Source organism: Eurosta solidaginis, chromosome 2, assembly GCF_040869045.1.
Source record: "Eurosta solidaginis isolate ZX-2024a chromosome 2, ASM4086904v1, whole genome shotgun sequence".
Lineage (NCBI taxonomy): Eukaryota > Metazoa > Arthropoda > Insecta > Diptera > Tephritidae > Eurosta > Eurosta solidaginis.
Genome location: NC_090320.1, coordinates 138,576,001 through 138,598,836, shown reverse-complemented (window position 1 = coordinate 138,598,836; position 22,836 = coordinate 138,576,001). Strand labels below are relative to the sequence as shown.

Here is a 22,836-nt window from a genome sequence, read left to right as displayed (position 1 = left end):
AGTTAAGTGTTATTGTGAAGTATTTTCAAAGAAGTCTAATAAGGACCATTTTGCATTATTGAATATTGGGGTTATTTATTCAACAGTTTAGCGATTCGAACGTTAGCAGAAGGTTGCAAATAGGCGGAATTTCACTAAATCCGTTACAGTATTAAAAATGCAATATGCGTTTAATTTATTATACATTTTGCGCCTTATCGTAACTTTTAATTTAAAAAAATTCTTGAAATAAAAATTATAATTTTTATAGATCTCAAACAAATTCGAGCTCAATTAATGTTGTGTCATTGTGACAAAAACAATTTGTAATTTGCTTAATTTTATATGCAATTTAAATACTTTGAGCAGAAGGGAACTTAGCAGCATTTTTTGCCAAATAACTTTTTTATGAGGCGTAGTGTTTCTTATTCTAAATATGTTTACCGAATTCGTTTGTAAATACGGAGTAGAGGGGCTTGTGAGGAATAACATAATTTAACCGCAGCTAAAACATTTTTTGTTTTTGAAAAATAACTAGCATTGGTGAGAAAGAGTGATGTTTAGTAGTAGTAAAAGGTGTATTATTTGGTAGCAGTTATAATTTGGTAGTATTTTAGTGCTAGGAGTGGGATATTGCGTATTTAGTACGCCCTATTTACATACAAAAGACTACAACAGCAATGGTGGATAAGTTTGAGAAGAATAGTTTTTGGAAAAAATAATTTCATGCTTTACCTCTAGTTTTTCGCAGCGCTGTGGCTTTCTCACGCAATCCGGCCGGCAAGCTGAATGGCGCCGAGCCAAACGGATCTTCAGGTATGTGGCAGCGACATTGGCTACTGCGCCCGAGCTCCCATTTCCTGTTACAGTGCCTGCGATTGGTTGACCGAATGTAGCTGTGGCGGATAGTGGTTGCGTTTGTTGTTGGGGTGTTGGTTGTGCCGCCACCGCATAACCTTCAGTAGGTGTGAGAGTTGATGTTGTTGAAGCCGATTTGGCTGTAATGCCTTTTTTGGAATATAATAATACATTTTTATAATAAGTGTAGCTCAATTTAAGTGATTGCAATTGCTAACAGTCACTAGGTTTAAAAATGGGTCTATTTTCGTGTTCTTCAGATTACATTTTTTCGATAAGCACCGTAGTAAGGAAGCAAAAGTTAAGTTAAATATGACCAAAGCTAATTTCATAAAAGTTAAATCTCTTCTTTTGCTTAAAACTTTTTTTTGCAACTACAGTTTTTTTTCGTTATTTTACAAATTTTAACTAATTTTATGCATTATTTCTGACCAAAAATACAATTTGGTTTAATTAAAAAATGTTTTTCATAAAAGTTCAAAAAATTTGTTAAAACTTTAAAATAAAACGCAAATTTATATCGGAAATTCTATATTTGCAAACATTTATAATTTTCCCAATTTTTTTTTCATTAAAAAAAAGTAATAAATTTAAACTAATTTTGTATTTTTTTGAATACAAAAAAAAAAATTATTATAATTGTATTATGTTAAAAAATAAAAAATATATATACGAAATATATATATTTCATTAAAGCCATGGTGCAATTATATGATTGGCTCACCTCATCAGCTGATTTTAATTTTTCCATTTCACTGGTATAGGGATTGTCAAAAGGAGGTGGCAAACGTAAAATGTAACCAACACATTGACAATAATTTACTGCCGTGGTGGTAATTTTTTTATTTTTTTGTAAACAAAATAGTTTCACATCACTTTCAGTAATTTTTTCAGTAAATGCATCTAATTTATGTTTACTCTCCATTCCATTCGCCTAACACCATCTGACAATCTGAAAAAAGGTATGTTTTTGCTGTAGAAATAAGCCAACCATATACTAGTTGAATCATGATTAAAGCTTAAGAAATGTTGCTTATAAAATTGAAATCAAATTTTAATCAAAAATTCTATGTGTGAAAAATTTTGTACGTTTTTCAAATACTTTTTGGAAACTTAAAATTTGAAACCTTGTTTTGGAAACTTTTTCTATGCGCATATCGCTGTATTTTACGAATTTAAATTTTGTATAATATTTCCGAGTAGAAGAAACGTTATTTTTTGTAAAAGTTTAAAGGTCGTTTTTTAAATATTAAATCAATATTAATTTTCGTTTAGTGTCAACAGTTTTATACTTCTTCCAATTTTTTTCGGAAATTTTTTAAAACCATTTTTAATTTTATTTATTTAATAAGTTTAAATAAATTTTTGGCCGTTTTTTTTCTAAAGCTTAATATTTCTTTCAAAAACAAATCAATCGAGTTGTTTCTGTGTTTGCTTTTCAATTGAAATTTTTTTCTAAGCGAGGAAAACAATTTTGAAGTTTTAGAAAAGAAAACGCTCTTTGTTACATATTTCGGAATACAGAAAAATTATCAGACCAATTCTAAATATTCCCGCGGATTTTTTTATTCCCGCGGAAAATTCCTCCAATTCTTTTCTCCTAGGGAGAAGAATAATTGGGGAATAGGAATTTCGAATTTTCGAAGTCAGCTGTTTTGTCAATTGGAATTTCGCTGCGCATTTCTTATTTTGTTTAAAAAATTGTAAAGTTTAATTATTGTTGCCAATTTGTTTGAAATTAAGAAATAAGGTATAAACAATGCACATTATTTCATATGGTATTCACTGAAATGAGTAATGAATTGGTGCCACAGCAAAATCAACAGAGGAGCATAAGAAGAAGACCGGCGGGTAACACAAATCCACCGGAGTTGCCTGCATTCATTCTGCCAAGCAATTTTCTGGCGGCCAAGTCGAGTTGAGTTCGCCTTTCGCCACATGCCATCTATTTAAGCCTTCTTAAAAAATCCTTGCGCAATTTCTGGATGGCTGCATCAAATATGCGAAGAGCTCTTCCGTTGCTTATATATTTTTCGACTTAAAATAAAGAATATTGTGGTTGTTGTTGTATTAACAGTGAGAATATTGTGGTAGAATGTACATACATATTTTAGCACAAATTTGTACAAATAAGTGTTCTTTCTTAAAAGAACCAATTTCCTTTAACTATTTTGATGCATTCCCCTTAATTTAACAAGAGAAAAAACTCCTATGAAATGGCAGAGAAATATCCCTCTCCCTCACATTCATAATACCTACTTTTCTCCCATAACCGGTTTCCGCTTTTTCGAACATTGTTCAGAATAGGAGGAAAGGGAGAAGTGAAAAAACTCACAAGGAATTTTTATTTAGAATACGAGGAATGGGAGAAGGGAAAAACTCGCACGGAATTTTGGTTTAGAATTGGTCTGTATATAAAAATTTTATTTTTCAAAAATTTAAATATGGAAATATAATATATCTAATTTTGAGTTTTAGTGACTGTAGATATTAGGGCGGAGCGAGTGTAAAAAATGTTTTCTTAACCTGGGGTATAATTTGCATATGAAACAAAATTAATGAATAAATATTCTTATTATTTTTTGTATACTCGATACTTTTTCCAGACTAGTTTTGGTAGTTTCGGGGTAATTTCGAGATTATGTTAGAGACATTTTCGCACATTTATTTTGGATCGATTGGAAATATTTTTTTTACTGTCACCACGAGATTGGATCCATTTGGTTGTCCAGCTGATTTGAAATTACTTTCTGTACTACTTAAGGACGATATTGATAAACCTCTAAATTGGCGTTGAAAAGTCGCAAACCTGCCCCCAAAGAGTTCCTTCTTAGAAACTTCTCTAACTCTACTATGAGCTACAAATTATACCCATAAGCTAATTTCGCTTCACCCTTGTAAATTTTTTTTTTGAAATTCTAAAAATAAAACAATACTTACTTCCTTGACTCCCACGTTGACGTATCTTATTGAATTCTGCTTCGAATATATGATCTTCGGTCATTTGTCCGAATGGTTGTTCTTCAAATGGTTTCCAAGTGCCAATGTCCTTCTCCAGAGAATCACTATTATTGCTCAAAATTTGTGCATCGGTATCAAAAACAGTTGTTGAACTAGTTAAATTACTAGTAGTGGGGTTAGTATCCATATTAGCGCGCATTACTTGAGCGCTTGTCAATTCTGCATTTGATATAGACGCTGACATTGTGGCACCTTGTCCTTGCATATGTAAGGTTTGTGCAGCAGGTAGAACGAGAACAGGATTCGAGCCACCATAATTTGTGCCAGAATTGGCCATTGCATTCATAAGCATACTATCATCCTCACCACCGCCACCACTGCTGCCGGCTTCATTCGAATGTGGCGCACGACTTTTGACTGATTGATCATATGGCGCCAAGAATTGTGATGTCTCGTTGGCGAAGGTTCTAAGAATTTTCGTAGTAGATCCAAGGAAAATTGTGGGTGCAAGCGTTTTCTGTGGGGTGGTGAAAAGGGAGCGAGCACAGCAATTAGATGAAGAATAAATGTGTATGGAAATAAGAAAATTTTATGATGTTAAATTTTTACAGAAAACAAAAAACAACTTCTTGGGAACTGGAAAGTGAAAATTGCAACAAAAAGGGTGCATGCAAAAACATTTAGAAAATGGAAATCGACAAAAAAACGTTTTAGGGTATATTGCTTATCGAAATCAAACCGTAACTGTACGAAACGAATTCGAATTTCAAAAAAAAAATATAATAAAAGGAATGTTTATCTTCGAAAGAAAGGGAATAGTTAACAATGTTCGAAATGGATGTTCAAACCAAAATGCAAAAATTAAAAAAAGCATCGAATACTAGTTCCTTCGACTTAAATAAAAAAATTGTTTTTTGAAATCCCCTGGTATGCTTAAATTGTCAGTAGACTGGGACGAAAAAAAAAGTTGCTAATGTCCGCCCCTAAATTTAAAGATTATTTTGAGAGGATTTCGGAAAAAAAAATTTTTTTTTGATCCTTCGAAATACAGCCGAAAAGGTTTTTTCGTTGTAACTTGGTTATTTGAAGTCCGATTAAAATTGATATGTCATTATTTTGGCCTTGAGAAGCTTCACTTTTCTTTCTAATGTCCTTTTAAGCTATGAAGTCATTTTCACATGATAAGCCAGCTATGAAAATTGTACTCCACTCCCCATAAATTATCCTTTTTTCCTTACCAAACGAAGATTGCTGTATTTCGAAGGATCAAAAAAAATTTGTTTTCCGAAAGCTTTTCAACATAATCTTTAAATTTAGGGGCGGACATTTGCAATTTGTTTTTTTTTTTGTATGGGGACCAACCCAGTCTAATTGTCAGTCCTCGGTTCATTACTGTAGTTATTAAATGATTTATACCGTTTTTATACAGAAACTTAATCGAATCACAATTCTATTTAATGAAATAATTAATTTTCCCTTTTCATACAGGGCCTTTTGCTCCATTAAGCGAACATCTGTCAGCAGGCCCCCAAAAAATATTTCGTTTTTACAAAAAATAGTTAAAATAGAAAGGAGCCGTTTCCTTCTTAACTGCAAATACAATCAAAATAAAACTATCCATAGATTTTGCACCTAACCAAATATGTGCCTATTTTCGAAAAAACCATATTATCTTTTGCAGCAAATGCAGCGAAAATAAAATTTTGTAATTTTTCGTGTTTTTCTATGTTTTTTTCGTAAGTTATTGAAAATAATTTATTTTTGATTGTTATTTGTTACATTGACAAGAAAATTCGAAGCACCAAGCAAAACCGACTGGATCTTTTACTCGATTAGGCATTCAATAAAGCAATAATTAGATAATTAAGAATTTGTATTTTGTATGCAAGATTGAGTTCAATTAGGGCTTTAATGTAGGAAACTTGACTAATTACACCATTAAGTCTCTGTGTTAAATAGATATACAATTTTTTTTGTCCAAATTGAAAACATATTTCGAATGTAAGTGAAGAATCAATAGTAAATTATGTTCGAAATGTACATAGAAAACCTAAAAAGCTTAAAAAAGCACCAAAAATGCTCCTCTTCGAACGGATTGGAAAAAGCATGCCAGTACTGTACTGATTTTTGTGTTTAAACCATTTTCTTTCTGATTTTTTCGAAAAAAATAAATTGTCAGTCCAAGAATAGTTACGTTTTAATTGCAGTGTAAGGCTAAAATATAAATTAAAAACCTTTTATGTAACAACTAAATACTATGTTTGAGGCAAAATACAAAAGTTAAAAAACAACTTCGAAAGTTTGTTTCCGAATGAATGGAAAATTCAATATAGAATTAAAATTTGCGCTTAATTAAATATTCGTTCAAATCCACTGCTGTTTTTCGAACCGAAATTTATCAGCCATATAATGGCTTGGCAAAATTTTTTCGATTCGAAGTTCGAAGTAGATTCTTATACGCCTTGAACTTTGGTTACTTTTCAATACGATCATACAGAAATGGAATCGACTTCAACTGTTTTCTAACTAAATAAGTTATTAAGTTCTCCAAGGTCTACTTACAGAACGGCAAGTTAACTTTTTAGCTCACAGTTAACCTGACATATGTACATTTTTCACAAATTTTTAAAACTAACTCTGAGCTAAAAAATAACTTGCTGTTCTGCAAGTGGGCCTAAACCTATTTTTATACTCAGCTTAGCAGAGCTCACAGAGTATATTAACTTTGTTCGCATAACGGTAACGCATAAACTAATCGAGATAGATATAGACTTCTATATATCAAAATGATCTGGGCGAAAAAAAAATTAATTTAGCCATGTCCGTCCGTCCGTCCGTCTGTCCGTAAACACGATAACTTGAGTAAATTTTGAGGTATCTTAATGAAATTTGGTACGTAGATTCCTGGGCACTCATCTCAGATCGCTATTTAAAATGAACCAAATCGGACTATATCCACGCCCACTTTTTCGATATCGAAAATTTAGAAAAACCGAAAAAGTGCGATAATTCATTACCAATGACGTATAAAGCGATGAAACTTGGTAGATGAGTTGACCTTATGAAGCAGAATAGAAAATTAGTAAAATTTTGGACAATGGGCGTGGCACCGCCCACTTTTAAAAGATGGTAATTTAAAAGTTTTGCAAGCTTTAATTTGGCAGTCGCTGAAGATATCACCATGAAATTTGGCAGGAACGTTACTCATATTATTATATGGACGCTTAATTAAAAATAGTAAAATCGGATGACGGACACGCCCACTTTAAAAAAAATTTTTTTTAAGTCTAATTTTAACAAAAAATTTAATATCTTTACAGTATATAAGTAAATTATGCCAACATTCAACTCCAGTAATGATATGATGCAACAAAATACAAAAATAAAAGAAAATTTCAAAATGGGCGTGGCTTCGCCGTTTTTCATTTAATTTATCTAGAATACTTTTAATGACATAAGTCGAACAAAAATTTACCAATCCTTGCGAAATTAGCTTCTATAACTGTTTTCTGTGAAAATTGGTGAAATCGGTTGAAACCACGCCCAGTTTTTATACACAGCGATAACTTGAGCAAAAATCGATATATCTTTACTAAATTTAGATCACGTGCTTACCTGAACTCACTTTATCTTGGTAATAAAAATGGGAAAAATCCGACTATGACCACGCCCACTTTTTCGATATCGAAAATTCCGAAAAATTAAAAAAATTCCATAATTATATACCAAATACGAAAAAACGGAAGAGCTCTTGGTATATTTGACGCAGCCATACAGAAATTGCGCAAGGATTTTTTAAATAGATTTTGGTATGTGACGAAAGACGAATTCAACTCGACTGGCCGCCAGAAAATTGCTTTGCTGAATGAAAGCAGGCAACTCCAGCCTATTTGTGTTATGCCGCCGTCTTCTTCTTATGCTCCTCTGTTGATGTTGCTGTGGCACCAATTCATTACTCTTTTCAGTGAATACCATATGAAATACAATACTGCACATTGTTTATACTTTATTTCTTAATTTCAAACAAATTCGTAACAATAATAAACTTTTAAATTTTTTAAACAAAATAATAAATGTGCAACGAAGTTTCAACTGAAAAAAATTGTAGATTCGCTTAAATACTACTTTACATGGCAATGTAATTCGGAAAATGATCAGGTCTGCGAATAATTTTGACAAAAGTTTCGGAATCGAGTCGATGAATCAATAAAAAATTCTATAGAAAATTGTGTTCAAAATTATTTTTGAAAAAACAAACTTTTTGAAACAAAATTCAAAGATAAACAAAATTTTATTCAAATGTCTCCTTTCCATTCAAAAACGCAAATTGATCTGCAAACACAATTACTGACAAAAGATAAAATCAGCTGATTTAATGAATGACAATGACATTTACAGTGTTGCCAGATATGATTCAAATATATCGATTTTTTGAAACCATAATGCACATAGACCAGTTTAGTTACAACAAGTTTGTAAGATCATACTGGTCTATGTTAGTCTATGCTAGTTGGACCACTTCAGAATTTCTTGAAATGACATAAGGACGTAAATTCTAAAGTGATATTTTTATCTTTTGGATACGTTGAGGAAGAAATAAGATATATATCAATTTTGCACGGATAAATTTATTTTTGTTTCAAGTTCAAAAATGTACATATCTCGATTTCTGAAAAAATGTTACATAGACCAGTTTAGTCCCAGGCTAGCCAAATAACGAAATCTGACTCCTCAACGCTCTGAAGTGTTTAGGAATTTGATCACTATTCACTCAATTGGTCGTTTTCATGAAAAATAGCCGACCTGAACCAGTTAAATAGTTTTAAACACAATAAAAATACAGAAATACGTAATATGCACATTCAATCGCAAGACATTTAGTTACGTTTGTACGTTGTAAAGAAGTGCAGAATAAAAAAAAAACAAAAAACCAGAAACAGTAGAAGAAATCGAACAGAAGAAACGCACACAGAAATCGATACAAAAAGCAATAGGCACAATAAATTAATTAATTGTAGTAGAACATAAAGAATCTTACTTATTAAACGCAGAAGTATCGCTAACATTGCGACGATGTCCAGAATTAGTGCAGCTGCCGCCAGCACTCGTACCCGCACTCGATACAGTCAACATACTACTTTTTGTGGGCGTATTACTAACCGCTACATGTGTTGACAAACTACTTGCAGCTGCTATATTATCTAAACCATCACCCACACCACCTGCGCCAACTACGCCGTAAGCTACCGTATTATTCTTTAGCGCCGCAGTCAATGGTTCATTATTCTCACTAAATGGATCCGGATAAACAGACGATGCGAAAAGACTGTTCAACACATCAGCAGGTGGTGGTGGTTGTGCTTGTGGTTATTGTTGTGTAGCTATTGTTGTAGTAGTATTGCTGGCAATGCCTTGGTTGACATTTTGTAATGGTTGAGTTGATGGTGGTGGTGGTGGTGCTGCTGCAGTGGGTTGTGTAGCTACCACAGTTATGGGTGCTTGTGCTGGTGCTGCAACTGACGCAGCCGTTATGGCGACTGTTGTAGCAGTTAAAGTTGCTGCAGGTTGTTGTGACGCTACAACTGGTGGCGTCAATTGTGAGAAATTTGCTTGAAATTGTTCGACAATCGGTTGTTGTTGCGGCTGTGGGGATGTAATATTATTGCGCGGCGATGGACTTGGCGGCAAGCCAAGACCGAGTGGATTTTGACCATGTACTGCAGTGGAGCCTTTGGGACGTTGACGTGGCGCCACACTTGTACCTGATTCAAAAATGCACACTCCGTGGCTTTGGTGTTTTAGAGGCGGCAGCAGCGCCAGAGATACGTTTGGCCTCGGACTCAAATGGAGGGACGACGAGCTTATCGTAGTTTGGTGGTGGAGATTTCTGAAATCAAAAAATATAGAACAAAAAATTATATTAAATAAATATGTACAATAAAGATGTGAATTATTTACTAAGTGTAAGATCGCGTGTAGCCTTACTTAAAATAACCAGTAGCAATATTATTGCGCGGCGATGGACTTGGCGGCAAGCCTAGACCGAGTGGATTTTGACCATGTACTGCAGTGGAGCCTTTGGGACGTTGACGTGGCGCCACACTTGTACCTGGTTCAACAATGCACACTCTGTGGTTTTGGTGTTTTAGAGGCGGCAGCAGCGCCAGAGATACGTTTGGCCTCGGACTCAAATGGAGGGACGACGAGCTTATCGTAGTTTGGTGGTGGAGATTTCTGAAATCAAAAAATATAGAATAAAAAATTATATTAAATAAATATGTACAATAAAGATGTGAATTATTTATTAAGTGTAAGATCGCGTGTAGTCGTACTTAAAATAACCAGTATTGAGTTTGAGACTAAAAATACTAAAAAGTTGGAGCCATATTTTTCAAGACTTTAAAACTATTATTCTTTTAAATTTATTGTGTTCAATATGAATTCGATAGGTTATTATATTGTAGTTTTTATTTTAAACAAACAGCAAATAGTAACTGCGTAATTATTTTTTTTTTATTCCAAAATCGAAATGGATTTTTAGAATTCAATATAAAATTTGTATCTCTTGCAGCGGCCAAGAATTGACAGAACTATTCAAAATTGGTCACACTTTAAGATAAAAACTCGGTCTAAATTTTTTCCACTTTGACCTTAAACCAAAGCGATATCTTATAGCCTTATTGTTGTTCTTGTTGTAGCAGTGCTTCGCCCCAACCAATAGGTGCGACCGATCACAAATTGTCATCAATATACTCTAACGGGAGTCCAAGGAAACTTACTGTTTCAACAGGGGTGGACCATAATGAGAGGAGTGTTAGAGGCGTTGAGCTAGAGTGACTCGTGTTACGGAGATGACTCCTTAAGCCCCTGGGCGGTCTTGGCTCATCAATCAGATGTCTGTTGGGATGCCCAGGCTTCTGGGTATTCAACAGGAACTGTTTGGTTAGCATCTCATTTCTCTCCCTGATGGGGAGTATTCTCGCCTCATTATGTAGATGGTGTTCTGGGGACATAAGAAGACAGCCCGTGGCTATTCTGAGAGCAGTATTTTGGCAGGCCTGTAGCTTCTTCCAGTGAGTACTTTTTAGGCTTGGCGACCATAGCCTTCGACATTGACTGCGGTTGCAAAAGCAATTGCGTATGATTGTAACAGAATTCTCCACGCGTAGCTGAGACTGACAATTGGGTTGGAGAAGCTATAACAACGCTGCACAACCCATTGAATACCATGTTTTAAATGTCTCGGTCTAGCCCAGAACACCCCGTCTCCTTTGCACTTGACACACTGCTAATGAGTGTGACCGTCCTTAAAACATTTATTTTCAGCACACGCAGCAAAACCTTTTCTCTGGATCTGAATATGGAGCAGTCCCGCTGCACGGATCTGCTGGGAGGATGACAATTCGTGGGAGGGATGCAATAAATTAAATGGGGTTACACTGATATGACAGCCTTTGTCGGGAAAAATCTCGAGTCGCTGCGGTACATAAAATCTGCTGCCGTTAAAAGCGTGGATCCCAGGTGGTAGTAGGCAGTGCACCAGTTTTCGACCGTTTGAGTTTTTACCGCTGGTAGAGTATCACTGCATCTATTAGGGGTAACCTTCTTCACGAGCTTCACTGTCCCCAACTTGGGACAAATTTAAGCGGCACGGTATGTGTTAAATCGTTAGAAGCGAGCTACAACCCTACTTTTTCTCTCTGTAATATTTCTTGTTACTTTGAAGAAGATAGAGCCGGCGCCAACTGCTAAAGCGATTAGATTCCTACATTCGTCGCGGCAGTATTTTCGATATATTGCGTTCCCCTAGTACAGCACATAATCCCATTGCTACTTCCTGATACATAATACACAAATGATTTTCCATTAGCTGTGCAAGCGCAATTACGCCAGGTGAATTTTGGTCACTGCTCAGTAGAGGCGCTTCACAGAGCAAGTGTTGTTTGGGTTACCGACGCCATTGAGCTAAAGTGTTTGCCAATAAATTGATTTACTTGTATCTGTAGCTATTACGCAGCACCTATCCTTAACAGATGCATTCACTTCTTCTGATCTTAGCAGTCGTAAGTGAAATCTTTGGGTTATTGATTGTATCCATGCAATAGATCAACACCACGAAAAGTTTCACAGGGGGCAAGGTACGCAGGTGAAGATTTGAAATGCGCAATTATTATTTCTTTGTTTAAAAAGGGTAATAAGAAAGAACAAATAACTTCAGGCCGATTGCTCTACTTCCTTCTATTTCTAAGGTTTTTGAGAGGGCTGTTAAAAGACGTCTTTTGGTATTTTTGGAAAGTAAGTCATTTTTAGGCCTGCCCAGTTTGGGTTTAGAACTGGCTGCTCAACCGAGGATGCTTTATTAGAATACTGTTCCTTCATCTATCGGGAATTGGACGAAAAAAAGAATTGCGCGAGTCTATTTGTGGATATCACCAAAGCATTTGACACAGTGGATCATTCCATTCTACTTAATAAATTATATTATGCCGGGATTCGAGGATTCATACATGAGTGGTTTGTATCTTATCTTACTGGTAGGAAACAACACGTTAGAATCAGCTGTGTTCTAAGCAATTCTAATCCAATATAAATTGGCGTTCCACAGGGTTTTGTGCTGGGTCCAATTTTATTTCTAATAAATGTGACCCAGTCTATGAAAAGGTGGCTTATGACTCAAAAAAGAAATTGCGAGAAACAGCTGTTAAAGATAAACAATGCATTTCTTAAGGACGTTTGTGCCCTTCTTTTTTTTTTTTTAGTCATAAGCCACCCTTTCATTGACCGGGTCGCATATATTAATTCAATTTTCGATATGCCTTTCGTTGCAAAGTTCACTGCATTTGCAGCTGATCTTGCTATAGCCTATGGGTCGTCGAATACCTTGGATCTGGTAGCCAACATAAACCACGATGTACATCTTTTATGATCCTGGTTTGCTAAACACAAGCTCGTGGTCAGCAAAAAAACCAAGCTTATGTTTTTCAGTTTGAATGCAAGAAAATCGGCAGATGTAAATATTGTTCTTCATTCCGCGATTTGTGATCGCTTTTCACTTCACGAGCACTTGTGCAAGAAGTTCCTGCCCGGTACGTTTGATCGGCTTGCTACTTGTAGCAGCAATTGTCTAATGATTGACACCGTTGGGAACTTCCAATACCTAGGAGTAACTGTCGACCAGAATAGGAATTGGGGCTGTCACATATCCCGTCTTAAACAATATCTCCAATCTTCTTTACGCTGTTTTTATCATCTAGGAAGTTCCTGTTCTAACTCTACTCTAAAAACGGTATATTATGCTTTATTTAATTCTAAATTAATGTATGGAATCAGCTGCTAGGGAGGCGCTACCCTGAGCAAAATTCAACCTATACTTGTTTTGCAAAAATGTGTTATTCGAAAATTATGTAATATCAATTACATTAATTACGTTAATTGCATCCCTCAAGAGAGCTTTTTAGGAGTCTAGCGATTCTTACAGTAAGAAATCTTTATTATTTTAAAGTTTTGCAAATTTTTTCATAAGGTGTGGATACCTACATAGTTTGAGATCGGAAACCTATAATCTAAGGACAAACTCACATCCTGCTGTAGTTGTACCTTCCTCGCGAACCACACACTCTGGCAAGTTTTATACGATAGTATCTAGTACCGTGCCTTACGAACTTTACAACAATTCATGAAAAACGTGAAGTCCTTTCTTTTGGGCCTTTCGCATAACGAAAGCGAAGTTTTGCTGCGGACCAATTCATAAACAGTTTTTAATTAACTAATTTTGTCTTATATTCATTGAATTCCTTTGTATTAACTTTATCTTTACAAAAGCTCTATTAAATGCGTTAGTTACATAAATAGATTTATTTATACCTATTTTCAACACATAATTAATTTTTAACTTCAATATTTAACAGTCCACCCCACTGTATATTCAATAAAGATGACGTTTGACACTATGTTAAGTATAACATATAAAATGTCTTACCTTTTCTTATATCTAGGTGTACATATCTACGAGTATAAGTTGTAAGATTTTATGTTTAAACTTTGTGTTGCTTAGTTTGTAATATTGCGAAACTTGTACATAAATAGATATAAGTAAAATGCTCAATAAAAATTATATGAAATGAACTCGTTTGTTTATGATTTTTTATGTTTTTACTAGCAGAGTACCCGACGTCGTTCGGGTATAAATAAAAGCAGTACTATATATACTAATATATTAGACTAATCCCAACCCTGTGGGAGATGCCACGCCCCTTTTTCGCTATCCCCAATTTTTCCCGAGGGGGTAGGGATTAGTCTTATATACCTCCTCACCTAATTTCAGTCGTCTAGCTTAAATACTTTCAGATATATTGACAACGAAAAATTCCAGTTGTATGGGAGGTTCCACGCCCACTTTTTCGTTATACCCAGTTTTTATGGAGGGGGTAGGGATTGGTCTCATATAACCACTCACCTAATTTCAGTCGTCTAGCCTTAATACTTTCAGATATATTGATAACCAAAAATTCCAGTTGTATGGGAGGTGCCACGCCCCCTTTTTCGTTATACCCAGTTTTTCTGGAGGGGTGGAGATTGGTCTCATATAACCACTCACCTATTTTCAGTCGTCTAGCCTTAATACTTTCAGATATATTGACTACGAAAAATTCCAGTTGTATGGGAGGTGCCACGCCCCCTTGTCGAAAACTTTTTTATATAACCTACCATAGATTGACGCACTCAGGGTATGTCATGGCAAAATTTCGTTCGATTCCATTGTGCGGTTTAGGCTGCAAGTCCAAACATACATACAGACGTACTTTCACAAATATATATTAGATCTGTTTCCAAAGTAATATCTTGTATGAGGACTTCGAGCAGTACAATCAGATTTTGTACTTATACTTAGCAAAAATTTCTTTCTACAACTGGGTATACAAATTTGTCATCAGGGTGTACTTGAAGAACTACTCGCTCTTCGTTTACAAACTTACGTGCAAATTTTGTACTGGATTCTCCTTGCCAGCCAAACGAAAAGCCACTTCACAAACTTGCCAAATATTCGGACGTTTATCCATATCTGGTTCGAGCATATATTTAATTAATTGATGCATGCCTTTTGAGTATTTAGAATTTTTGGGTATGGAAAATTGGCCATTTTGTATTCCAGTGTACTTTCACCAAAGGGCAAATTGAAGAAACACAACTTGTAAAGCATACAACCCAATGCCCATATATCATTTCGAGGGCACGATACGAAAGTGTTGTATGTTTTTGTATTTCCTCTTCAATCATAGTAATACCATGTTGTTGTGGATTTAATATTTTTGCTGTGGCTGAACCAAAATCACATAAAACAAAATTACCAGCATCATTTTGTAAAATATTTCCAACTTTTAAATCTCTATGGATAATGGACGTTTGACAGAAATGCAAACGTGACACTGCCTCCGAAATATCACAGAATATGTTTAGAACTTCTTGCCCATTGAAGCCAACTTGCAAACTATTTGAAAATATTTAATTAAAAGTTTTAAATAATTAATTTTTAAGTTTATGCTTGCCATGGTACTTACCGTGCATTCATCATGGCCAGCATGTGTTGCTGGCAGTAGGGCATGAGTAACAGTACTTCGCATACACCGTTACCGGTTTGTGTAATGCTTGAGTCCACATAGCCTATAATATTCTTATGACCGCTTAGATTGCTCTAGTAAAAAATGGATATAAATAATAGTGACTTATTAAAATCTTTGTTTTAAAAGCTGTTTCTGTGGATCAATTTCGTAATAAATTGTATGTTGATTTTTAACTTGAGTGGTGTGAACGGGTGCACAATAAATACATCCAACAAACTTTATAAGCAGTCAACTTTTGAATTAATTCAATGTTTTGTAAGCTGGTGAATAAATTTTTCTCATCTCACTAAAATTGATTGGAAAATGCCAGCATATCATTACATTGCAACTTTCACCTACAAAGCAAGACTGCCCCTAGACCCCCAGCTGGTTAGGGGGTCAGAATATACCCGCGGAAGGTATGCCTGTCGTAAGAGGCGACTAAAATATCGGATTCAAGGCGTTTGTGTAGCGCAGCCCTTTCAGGTTGCCAGCGCAATATATAGCTTCTCCAAACCCAATTGTCAATTCACCTATCCACGGCGAATCCTGTTTCAATAACAGACGAGGCTCTGGCTACCCCAAGCTCCTCATGGAACTTGCGGGTGGGGAGGGCAAAGGACCATCACATCGGGCCCCAAAGCCTTCGGGCATAAACCTTATCGCTACAACAACAACAACTGCCCCTAGACAAGTTAAATAGATAGAGCTGTAAAAAAAATTTTTAAGCAATTTCTCCAAACTTCGAAATTAATGGAAGGGGTTGTGTCTGCTGTTTACCGTGTCGAACCAGAAATAAGTAGATCCTACAGGCTGCCAGATTACTGCAGCGCTTTTCAGGCGGAAACTATAGCAGTGAAGAAAGCATCAAAAAATTCTGGAGGAAGCGTGCTTAAGCTATATATATATTGATAGTCAGGCTGCGATTAAGTCAATAAACTCACACCGTACTTCATCAAGAAGTGTTCTGGAATGCAAATAAGCATTGGAAAAACTTCGCCTACTCCGGACCATACATCTTTACTGGGTTCCCTGCCATAAAGGAATAGAAGGTTACGAAAAGGTCGATGAGTTGGCAAAGAAGGGTGCAACACTCGCGGAGTCGACGACAGACGTCCCAATCCGCTTGGGAGTAATCAAAAGGAGACAGGAGTTACATATGATCCATCAAGCAGGAAAGGCGTGGATAAAAGCGCGGGGCTGCAAAATGTCTATGATCATGTGCAAAGCCTACGACATTAGACTCACAAAGTGGGTCATATCTCTGAAGAGAGAAGACTTAAGGCTCACGATGGGCATACTGACTGGACACTGCCTTCTGGCGTCACATGCTTGTAAGTTAGGCCTCGTCAGTAACAGCAAGTGCAGGAAGTGTGAGCTGCATGAAGAAACGGTTGAGCACGTTCCGGCGGCAGAGTTGCCAGATCTCGAGGCTACAATTAAGCTGTGTGCTAGAAAACTGCTAGTATTTACCAAGAAGACGGAGTTATTCTGCAACGTATGTCCTGGTATCTGATTGGGGTTCTTCCGTTTGGTCGTCAAACAAATTCAGGTAACACTATGGACACATTCAGTCTACGTGAGGTCTTTATTGACCGGCCAGTTCAACCTAACCTTCTCCAAACTTTCCCCAAAATTGGTTGAAGCAAATACCAGTTACTTTTGATAAAAAGGCGGTCAAAGTGCCAAAAATTGAATCGATTTTTTGAAAATAATACCGTTTTCACACAGAAACTTAATCGAATCACAATTATATTTAATGAAATAATTAAGTTTACCTATTCATACAGCGAACATCTGTCAGCAGCCCCCAAAAAATCGTTTTTTAAAAACAATAGTTAAAATCATGGTATGAAAAAGAAGGTAGTTCAAAATTTTTTGACATATTTGGGGATTTTTGAAGTTTCATAAGTTTGCTGTTTTGCTAGAAGCGTTGCCATACTGTTACTGTTTTAGACGAAATTGTGGTTTTTCGGGATGGAAATTTCCTTCAGGATGAAAACGAAAAGACAATAATAATATGCTTTGGCACGATTTATGTGCTTGCATATCTATTAAGAATCAGTAAATCATGTAATTTTATTGAAAAATAGTGGATAGTGACTCATGCATTGGTTAATGACTCATATACATTTATGGCAGCTTGACCCCAAGACAAAAAAAAAATATACGAAAAATCCTGTTGTTCTAGCATGGCCCTATTATCAATAGGGTACCTCCAAAGTCTGCAGAGAGTGGTAGTTGTTTAATTTGTTACGTTTGTGGGACGCTATATCCATGTCAATGCTAAAACGGCACAGAGTATTGTCTAGGTTGTTGGTCCTTTGCCGAATATAGATTCGGTAACAAGCACCATGAAGTTACAAGCCCAACCATCTCGGGAACGATTTAATATGGCCACATTGACCATTCAAGGCCATAGCGCTCCCCCACCCCTAGTTCCATGAAACTTGGGGTCGCCAGATCCTCGGCTGCTAAAAAAACAGGATTTGGTAAATGAGGTCGACAATTGTGTTCGAGAAGCTATAAATTGTGCTTGCAACCTCTTGAAAGGGTTGCGCTACACAACCCGTTGAATCATTTGGGTATTCTAGTCGCCTCCTATGACAGGCATACCTGCCGCGGGTATATTCTACGCCCCATAACCCGCTGTGGTGGCTGACAAGCCTCTATCACTTATCGTCATTCGTTCAGTCATTTAATAGAAACCAGGTTATTATAGCTGATTTTTGCTGCTAGTTATCCGTTTTTTTTCAGCTTCTATTTAATGATTAAAAATCATATCTAGAAACCCTAATTTATAAAAATACTAGACTAAAACCCCGGCTCCGTTCCTCGTGTTAAAAAATTTTATTCAAGTTCCATCACAAAAACATAGCTATGTAACTTCCAAGAACGCGTAGAATCACTATACAAAATTTCCTGGCATTGCATGTAGTGGTTCAAAAGTTATAAGCGTCCAAACGAACTGACATTGAATTTTATAGATATGTAGATATACCCAAATGATTTTTTTGGTTCACCCCAATATTCATATTCGAACAATAGAGTTAATTATCTGAAATCAAGGATGGAGTTGGATCATGCGAAATATTCTCATAATGAAATTTCACCTACATTAATATGAGTACCAATAATTAAATATTAAATAATTTAAGCAGCACGAAAGGCCAAAATGTCAGCCGTGACAATGGTTCACACCACGCCCGACCAGCGCAGCCAAACACTACTTTATACTCGAAATTTTTAGCTTAGCGTGCATGATGATAATGTGTAGCTACTTACAGCGATTTGAATCTCCCTATTGGCCACGTTTAAGTCATGCTCATTATTTACATACATAGGCTTTAGCGCATATTTTGTATTGCCTGTATTGGCTTTTGCAAGGAAGACCATGGCAAAGCCACCTGTAATGAGAGGTAGGAAACAAAAGTTAGATAAATAAATATTACATTAATGCAAAAATTAGGAGTAATAAATTTTGTGGTGCAGAAAATTGTTAATAATACATCTAGGCAGCTACAGAGCTGCAGGAATACCGTATAGTTCTTAATAAAGTATTCTTTATTGTTGATTTCTCTGACATGGTGAGAGTTGGAATTGTTTTGGAACGATTTTCCAACAACTACACTAAAGATAGTACAACGCCGAAACCGGTTTGTCTCCAAACCAAAACTGATCTCTGACGGAAAATAGTTCTTAATAAAGTCTTTTTGTTATTCCGAAGGTTATGCAAATTATTTAATAGAGAGATGGAAGCTCAATATATATTGTAACGAATTTAGAGAAATTCCACTTATTTGTAACCTTCTTCTAACGTTCGAATCGCTATACTGTTGAATAAATCACTCCAGTATTCTGTATTGCAAAATGGGCTTTATTAGACAACTTTGGGAGTAGTAAAATTTTACTTCACAATTATACTTCGCAACTAAAAGCGTGCTTAAATAAAACTGATTACTGATTACTCAGCTTTCGCTGCTTTTATACTCTCTGTTGCCTCGTCCACCCATTTATCCTAAGGTCTAGTAACTTCGCGAACTTCATGCTTGGTTACCAGCCATATATGTATGTACATGTACATTTGTAGTTTATAATCTCTCGCATAGCCATATGCGTGTGTATATGTGAGTACTACTTCAGCTGATGGTGAGTATCTCTCTGCTGCCTTGTATGTGCATGTGTAAATGATGATTGATTTTTTTACGTACATACAAGTGGCTGCTTAGTAGCGGATTAAGGATGCTAGTATCACTTAGTGATGTGAATATTCGTCATAATATCCTAGGCAGGCTTGTAAAATCATTTTCATGTCACTTGCGCTACCATTGAGCTGGACTGATATTGATTCCCTGCTTCGACCTCTATCGTTTCTTCGGTATCTCTATCTTTCTCATCGTATTTCCTTGCCCTCCTCCCAACCTCTCTCCCCTCACTTTCTCTTCTACCCAATCCCTAGCTGCTCCTAAACCTGTTACCCTTACACTCCTACACCCATTCTATTTCATGGGAACACATTTTATGTTTACCTGTTTTAAAGATGGGACTTTTCGAAATTTTAAGTAACGATTTTCCACTTGCAATTACGATTGTTCACTAATGAATAAAAGCGGCTTCAAAGCTAATGCCAATTTCACAGAGGCTTAATAAAAAAATTATTCAAATATTCTACATTAAAGCCCTTGTTCTTAACTCAATCTTCCATAAAAATACAAATTCTTTATTTTTTACTTTGAGGTCCTAGTTCGATGGACAGACACACAAAATAGTACGTATACCAAAAAGCTTGAGGGGGTATGCAGATATCAATGATTACTGAAAACTACACCAAGAGCGGCATTACATGCCAAACTGCATATCCCACCTGCAGGCCTGATGGCCAAAAATATAGCGCTAGCAACTGCAACAAGGATTGGGGCCTCGGGGCAGCGTGAGTGCAGGCCGTATAGTGATAGCAGTATAGCGCCATTAAGTATAGGGCGAACAGGCTACACGTAATGGATCGGGTGTGCTTTTTACTGTGTCGGCACAGATCTGCCAGATCACTGCACTGTATTTCAGGAGGAAACTGTAGCCGTGATGAAAGCAGCAGAAATTCTGAAGGAAGCGTGCTAAAGCTGCAGTCGCGTCAATATATATATTGATAGTTAGGCGGCGATCGAGGCGATAATCTCACGCGGTACTTCATCAAGAAGTGTCCTGGAATGCAAAGAAGCATTGAAGAGGTTTCGTTACAACTATATTGGGTTTCCGGTCATAAAGAGATAGAAGGTATGCGGGTGCAGCACGCGATGAATCGACGGTAGGAGGCCTAATCCATTTGGGAGAAATCAAAAGGAGACAGAAGTTGCCTATGATCCATCAAGCAAGAAAAGCGAATCCTACGATGTTAGACTCGCTCACAAAGTTGCTCTTATCACTAAAGAGAGAAGACTTAAGTTCACGATGGGCATAATAACTGACAGCAGATGTAGGAAATGAGAGCTGCAGAAAGAAAACGGTTAAGCACGTCAAGGCTCCAGCTAATAGGGGCGGCAGAGTTGCCAGATCTCTAGGCAGCAATTAAGGCAGGCCCTAGAAAACTTCTAGTATTTGCCAAGAGGACGGAGTAATTCTATAACATATGTAAGTCGTGGTACATAATTGAGGATTTTCCGTTTGGTCGTCCAACAAGTTCTGGTAAAACTATGGACACATTCAATAGATGAGAGGTCTTTACTGACCAGTCTGTTCAATCTAATCTAACGCCTGACCCCACACACTATAACCGCTATATACATACTGGCGTTATTTCGACCTAAAAAATCAAAGGAGAACAAAAAATCACTTTGAACTGAGAAGCAAAGGCCACTCTGGTCGAAGAAAAAACCGAGTAAAGCTGCAGTTACCCACAAACGTACGTACAAAAAGCGTGTCAGCTGACACGGCCTATCTTATGAATTTGCAATGTAAACGAAAACTCACCGACGTTCAACGCACGTACGTACGTAGCCCGGAACGGTAGAAATCAAAACAATTTTGAGTTTTTCCGTAAGAACGAGTCAGCTGATCGCTCTCTCACTAGACAGAGTTGCCTAGTAAACTTTTGCGCCCTAATTTTTGACCGTTTGCAGTTTTTATGCAAAAACACCTAATTAAAGTTTGAAAAATTGTGGAAATAATTCGAAATAATTTTGTAAAGGTTCAGATTATAAATATGTAATCTATTTATACTTATTTAATATTAATTCCAGCCTTTTACAACATCAAAAGTTGATGTTTCCATAAGCATGCATTCAAACAGGTCAATGCAACAATTTTTTCTTTGCCACTGCGGGCCTAAGTTCCGCTCAAATGTGTGTTCGTACGGCATATGTATACATATGTTACACACGTCGGTGTGTAACTGCGGCTTAAGGGTATGCATAAAGATAAAAAGAATTAAACGCAAGTTAGACTTAGCACAGTCTAGGATTCTCACCGTGAAGCAAGAACTTAAAGACTTAACCATACTCTTTGTAGTCTCTGGTGGTGTACGCACGTATCCAGTCATTTTATGCTTACCTAATGGAACTAATGAGCTGCGTTAAAGCAGCTAAGGTTGCTAATATAGTGACTATCCTAATACAAGTAAATAAATAATTCAATTAATAAGGGCTATAGTTTCGAGTATAAGAAAAAATATCACTGCATAACTCCAATATAAATCATGAATGATACTACATACATAAATATGATTGGCTCATCTTACCCCAGCGGGTCAGGGGCTCAGAGTATACCCGCGGCAGGTATACCTGTCTTAAGAGGCGTGTAGCGCAACACTTCAGGTTGCCAGCCCAATATATAGCTTCAGCAAACCCAATTGTCAACCTCACCTATCCGCGGCGAATCATGTTTCACTAACTACACGCGGCTCTGGCGACCCCAAGCTCCTCATGGAACTTGGGGGTGGGGAGGGAGGGATGGCCTGAAGGTTTAATGTGCCCACATAAATCTTTCCTGAGATGGGCGGGCTAGCACCTTAATGGTGCAGTGTTACCGGAGAGTACTGGATCTGTATCCGGCAAAGGACCATCACATCGATAACACTCCCCAAAGCCTTCGGGGAGTAACCTTATCGCTACAACAACAACACCAACAACATTGCATCATCTTTTGATGTACTACTGACCTGCGTTTTCCATAATTTATAGGTAAGTAAATGCAAAAATATCGTATCATCGTAGTCAAGACGATAAGATATGCTATCTCTATTCGACAAACTTGCTCAGTACACCCGAAAAAAACCTAATACGGAGGAAAATAGTTATTAAAATCCCTTCAAATGGAGGCTATCTCAAGCGCACTTGTACGAAATGAAACCCAAGACTCGTTAGTTCCATGTAGCGATTTTATGATCAGGAGTAGGGTCGTAATACGGGCCCAGGTACCGTCGGTAAAAGAGCTCTCATCCATTCTG

At 36.6% G+C, this 22,836-nt stretch overlaps 1 protein-coding gene across 1 annotated transcript; it reads right to left on the bottom strand.

Moving 5' to 3' along the window:
• Window positions 1-703: 703 nt before the first annotated feature.
• On the bottom strand, window positions 704-21,930 carry LOC137241662 (AP2-associated protein kinase 1-like). Its single transcript, XM_067769163.1, is given in 12 exon segments — window positions 704-804; window positions 858-986; window positions 3,778-4,265; window positions 8,837-9,158; window positions 9,201-9,578; window positions 9,918-10,032; window positions 14,775-14,947; window positions 14,950-15,021; window positions 15,024-15,286; window positions 15,357-15,490; window positions 18,684-18,815; window positions 21,859-21,930. Coding segments are annotated over 12 exon segments (2,379 nt in total).
• Between the last annotated feature and the right edge of the window lie 906 nt (window positions 21,931-22,836).